Here is a 4,752-nt window from a genome sequence, read left to right on the forward strand (position 1 = left end):
CGGCGACGCAGCAGCACCGCGCGGGGTGGCGCGCGTCGCCGTCGCCGTCGCCGTCCGCGGACTCGGCAAACGGGTTTCCGGAAACCTGGTTTCTGAAAGCGGAAGCCAGGAGACCCGAGAGGTCGCTGTGGTGGTGCAGAAAGTGGGCGAACTCGCACCGCCGGTGCCTCTTTCTCGGACACACCGAATGATGAAGCTGCTCTGCTTTCGCTCTCTTGACGGCGCTCATTATCTTCAGCACGCCGTTTATTAGGGCTTTCAGGTGCTCCGAGGCCTCGGCGGGAGCGCTGTCCCGGAGAATCAGCCATTCCATCTGCAGAACTGCTGTTTCGAATAAATTAAATCCGTGGTGCTGAATGAAGTCTTGAACCAAGTCCACGGCCTGACCGAAGAAGGACGGATTGGAAGCTGCACTCTGAAGACAAGAGACGAGGATCTGCAGCACCCCTTCCAGAAGCTCGGGCAGAAGGAGGGCTCTGTGGCGACACTTGAAAAACACAAAACTCTCCCGAACCTCCTGTAGTGTTCCCTTCTGTCTTGGTGCAAAGGGGTCAGGCTGCTTTTCCGGGCAAGTTCTAATTTTTAAAGCTGCTCTGAGCAATTCAGTTAAGTTCTTTCTAAGACGTTCTGGCATCGTCTCTGCGGTACTGATATCTACTGACATAAGATGCAACGCTGTTCGAAAAAGCATCCGTTGAATCAAGGCCACGGGTTCTTCAGTCCAACCTGCAGCAACCATTTGACTCTCCAAATTGTCGCTGAAGTGACGGCAGTCCCCAAAGCCCGCGAGGAACTCAGTCAGCGTGGGCACTACACTGGCTGCTAGAGCAGAATTGTGATTCAAGGCGATGTCAAACTTACAAACTTTCTCTAATAACGATAACAAAACGTGACACAAGTCAAACGGAGAATTGTTCATGTGACTGATGACAGACAAGGCAGCTGGCTCGCTTAAAACGTCGGCGTTTGCCGCCTGTCCCGGCATGATCTGGAAACTTTCCGAAGCCATGGTACCAGGAGGACTCTGTTCTTTGGCTGACAGGCGGGCAGGCTGAGCTGCAAGGCCGTCTTCTCTAGAAGACTGTGTTCCAGAACGCGGCAGCTGATGCGGCCGCCTCGGCTTATTCGCTGCTACGCTTCTGTCGTCTGAGTTGGCTTCTGACTCTGAGGTGGACAGCTGCGTCTTTCTGGCATCTCTCACTGAATAGCGATGAGTGATTTTACGCTGCCGTCTGCTTTTTCGAAAAACGCTGAATTTTGCAGGAACCTGACCAGATGGGGCACTTCCTTCTAAATATAATTTTTCCTGAGCGGATCTTTGAGAATTTGAGTTCTTTTCTTTGGTCAGGATTATACCGGGGGAGAACGGTAGATTAAAATCTAAGGAAATACAAAAGGGAAACTTAGCATGACCTGGTCTGTTGTTAGACCCAACCGGTATTTAGCATCCACTTGAGGAGTTTGACCTCAGCGTATTTTACTCTGGCTCGTTTCCTTTCACTATCGTCATGTCTCTGGGTCACTTCCCTTCACACTTAACCTTTCTTACATTAAGTACCAAGTGGTATTAGTTCAAAAGACACAAACTGATTTGGAGAGATCAGACTTAGAAAAGTAAATCCAATTTAAAACCATATATTGCATTCTAATGTCTATATGAGAGGCTCTTTAGATTAACTGGCACTCAGCACTACTGTTCACGCCACTTTACAAGTCTCCTCCAGAAGTGCCATCGACTAAGATACGGGGCACATTATATCCTCGAAAATAGTATTTACGTTATAGCCCTGATAGAACTTAAGAACTTTCAGATTTTCCAAAATAATTTCAAAACAATTCAATAGATACCAAATATTCTCTAAGACTGAATTAAAAAAGATTGTCACTCCAAATATTTACTGAGCGTGCCAGGCACTGAACGAGGCACAGGCACGGGCATCGCTGTTTCGTCCTCGGTCCCTAGAACAGAGGGTCTGGCATGAGGTCACTACCCGACACGACACTGATTTCTTGGGGAAATGAATAAATCTTTCTTACTAATTAAAAGATAATGACATTGGTCTTTTGCTTTGCAATAATTGGAAATAAGGCCTACATGGAAAATACAGCTGCAATTTAGAATGAATAAATACAAATCTATAAATAAAAGGCCTGTGCCTTAATTAAGAGAGGGAGGGGGCGAAATTAGAAGGAGTCTGACAAATTGCACCTTTGCAAAAGATGCAGGCAATGCAGACAACGTCCCCAAAAGAACACTAATCGGATATCTTACAAGTGATTAACAACTTGTAGATTCTACAAATTCAGAAGAAAAAGCAGAGTTAGCGAATCAACTGATAAGCAGAACAACATCACGAGACCTTAGATGACTCCCTAACAAGAGTGCCAAATCATAAATGCATTAAAACCGCATACATGATATTAATATACAATACGATACGGAAGGGTTTTTTTTTTTTTTTTAACGTGAGAGATCCTGAAAAGTCTCACAATTCACAGATCACAGAAATGGTCAGGGGGGAAAACTTAATCACTCCATTGAAACATTTAAACTAAATTTCATATACTTAATGTGAGAGATATATACATATATCTTTTAATTTTTTCAAAATCACAAATTAAAAATATATCTTGATGTGCAATAGTTCTACTCAGCCTCGAAACAAAATATTACTTCAAATTTATCCTCTGAAAGCAACCAAACAGAACAACTAAAGAGCGAAAGTCATCGACAGAGCATAACAGAAAACAGTCTTTAAAATAAGCAAAGGAACGTGAACGTCTTTCTTCGAATTTTTCACTATCCATTTCACAGATGTCATGTTGCATGCCTAGATTTACTCCTTTTGCTAAGTACTCTGCTTCTTCATTACATTCAAGTAATCCTGTAAGAAGCGCCATGGTTTTTGTATCATTTGAAGAAATAATGTTTGTCTAAAGAATTTTTCACATTAAATATCACATATAATATATACTGTTCTGAATTTGAACTCTATCAACCAATAAAGCAGAAGGAACTTTTCAATGGACCGTTTTTCCTCGGTGGAATTCTGATAACACGAGCAATTTGATAAAGAAAAGAAACACACCTGCTGCCTTTTCTTCTTGAACAGGTATCTTCCATACCAGCGGGAGGAGGGACAGAAGAAGAGTAAGGAGCTCTTCTCTACATGTCAACGCCTGTATCAGAAATAAAAGAACCCTTCATGTTCCCAGGTCATGAGATACATCGATTCCTAATACCCTGTTTTAAATTTAACCAAAAAAATCCTTTCCCTTGAAAGGCTGCATTTGAGAAGCTAAGAATCTAATGAATCTATCTTACTCTGTTTTAAATTTAACCAAAAAAATCCTTTCCCTTGAAAGGCTGCATTTGAGAAGCTAAGAATCTAATGAACCGATCTTAAATCCAATTAAAGCTGTGATACTTTTCAATTTATAAACCTTTCCAGTAACAGAAGAATGTAAGAGTATCTGACAGTATTTAGCACATTCTTGGTGATTTTTTCCAAAAGGAGCTGTTACACCATCATGCACATTGCAAGAATTCTTCACCTATGGAGAAAACAAATTCGCTGGGTAAAAATGAAATTAAGCCCTTTTAATTAGCAAACCAATAACGAAGTTACTAGAAGAATGTGAAGTCTGCGTGCAGTTAAACGTAAAACTCAGAGAACACAATTTTAAAAAAGAGAAATTGACATTATTAATTAATAACACATATATAACAAAAGACTCATTAGTGAAGGTAATCCAGTGTCTATTGGCAGCACACCGTGTCCACAGCGCTTACTGTCTTACCCTTCCTGGAGGGGACGGTCCGAGCCCTGGAGAAGGTCCCTCATTTGGTCCATAAGACACACACACGAACAGGTAAAGAACAGAGGGCGTGGAGTATGCGTGAGTACCCAGGTGTGGCACAGGCACTCAGTGCAGAAGTGCACAGAAAGGAGCAATCGCATCGGCTGTAAGTGTGGAAGTGGGTCTAGAGCTAGGGAGCCGGAGCTGGGACACCTGGGACATGGGTGGTCAAGAAAGTAATGACGAGTCAAGTCTCGATTCCTCACATCAATCAGCGGGGAGAGGGTCAGGGTGATCCAACCGGATCTGCTGTTAGAAAGAGGCGTCCAGGCACCAGACGGAGGACAGAAGGGGGCGGGGGCGGGGCAGGTGCGCGGCAGGTGCGCGCGGCAGGAAACGACGATGCAGACAACAATGGAGACGGGGATGCGAAGAGCTCGGACAGCAAAGCCGAAAAGGAGGAGACACGGTTGAGAAGCTGCAAGGCAGAACGGACGCGACTGTAGTTGATTATCTCTGGGCACAAGGGAGAAACAAGATCTAGAAGAACTCAACGGTTTCTGGTTTAGGCCACTGAGTGACTGAAAACGTACCCGCCAAGACAGGAAATGCAGGAGTGGTATCGGTGGGGAAAATGATGGACTGACTCACTCTTTAGACGTGTTGAGTTTGAGATGTCTGTGAGTCTACGGCCATACCACCCTGAACGCGTCGATCTCGTCCGAGATGTCTGTGGGATGTCCAAATGGAGGACACAGGATGACAAGGGAAGAGTGAGGAGCATGGAGCTCTGCAGAAGGACTGAAGGGACTGGGGTGGCGGTGCCGAAGATGGGCCTGCGAGAAGGCCGAGCAGTAGGTCCCCAAAGGGGAGGGGAACCGAGGAATCAGGGGAGAGAACAGTCCGGAAAGAAGAGTGTGCCAGTCGGGGGCTGTTGGTCCTCAGTTGTGC

At 44.8% G+C, this 4,752-nt stretch overlaps 1 protein-coding gene across 1 annotated transcript in view; it reads right to left on the reverse strand.

Annotated features, from left to right (window-relative positions):
* LYST (lysosomal trafficking regulator) overlaps positions 1–4,752 on the reverse strand; it is a 134,470-nt gene that overhangs the window by 115,180 nt on the left and 14,538 nt on the right. The window contains exons 3-4 of the mRNA XM_023520819.1: positions 3,090–3,180; positions 31–1,380 (exon numbers count right to left, since the gene is read on the reverse strand). Of these exons, the coding sequence (XP_023376587.1) occupies positions 31–1,380; positions 3,090–3,180 (1,441 nt within the window). The remainder of the gene's footprint in view (positions 1–30; positions 1,381–3,089; positions 3,181–4,752) is intronic.

This window comes from Pteropus vampyrus, unplaced genomic scaffold (genome assembly GCF_000151845.1).
Source record: "Pteropus vampyrus isolate Shadow unplaced genomic scaffold, Pvam_2.0 Scaffold279, whole genome shotgun sequence".
Lineage (NCBI taxonomy): Eukaryota > Metazoa > Chordata > Mammalia > Chiroptera > Pteropodidae > Pteropus > Pteropus vampyrus.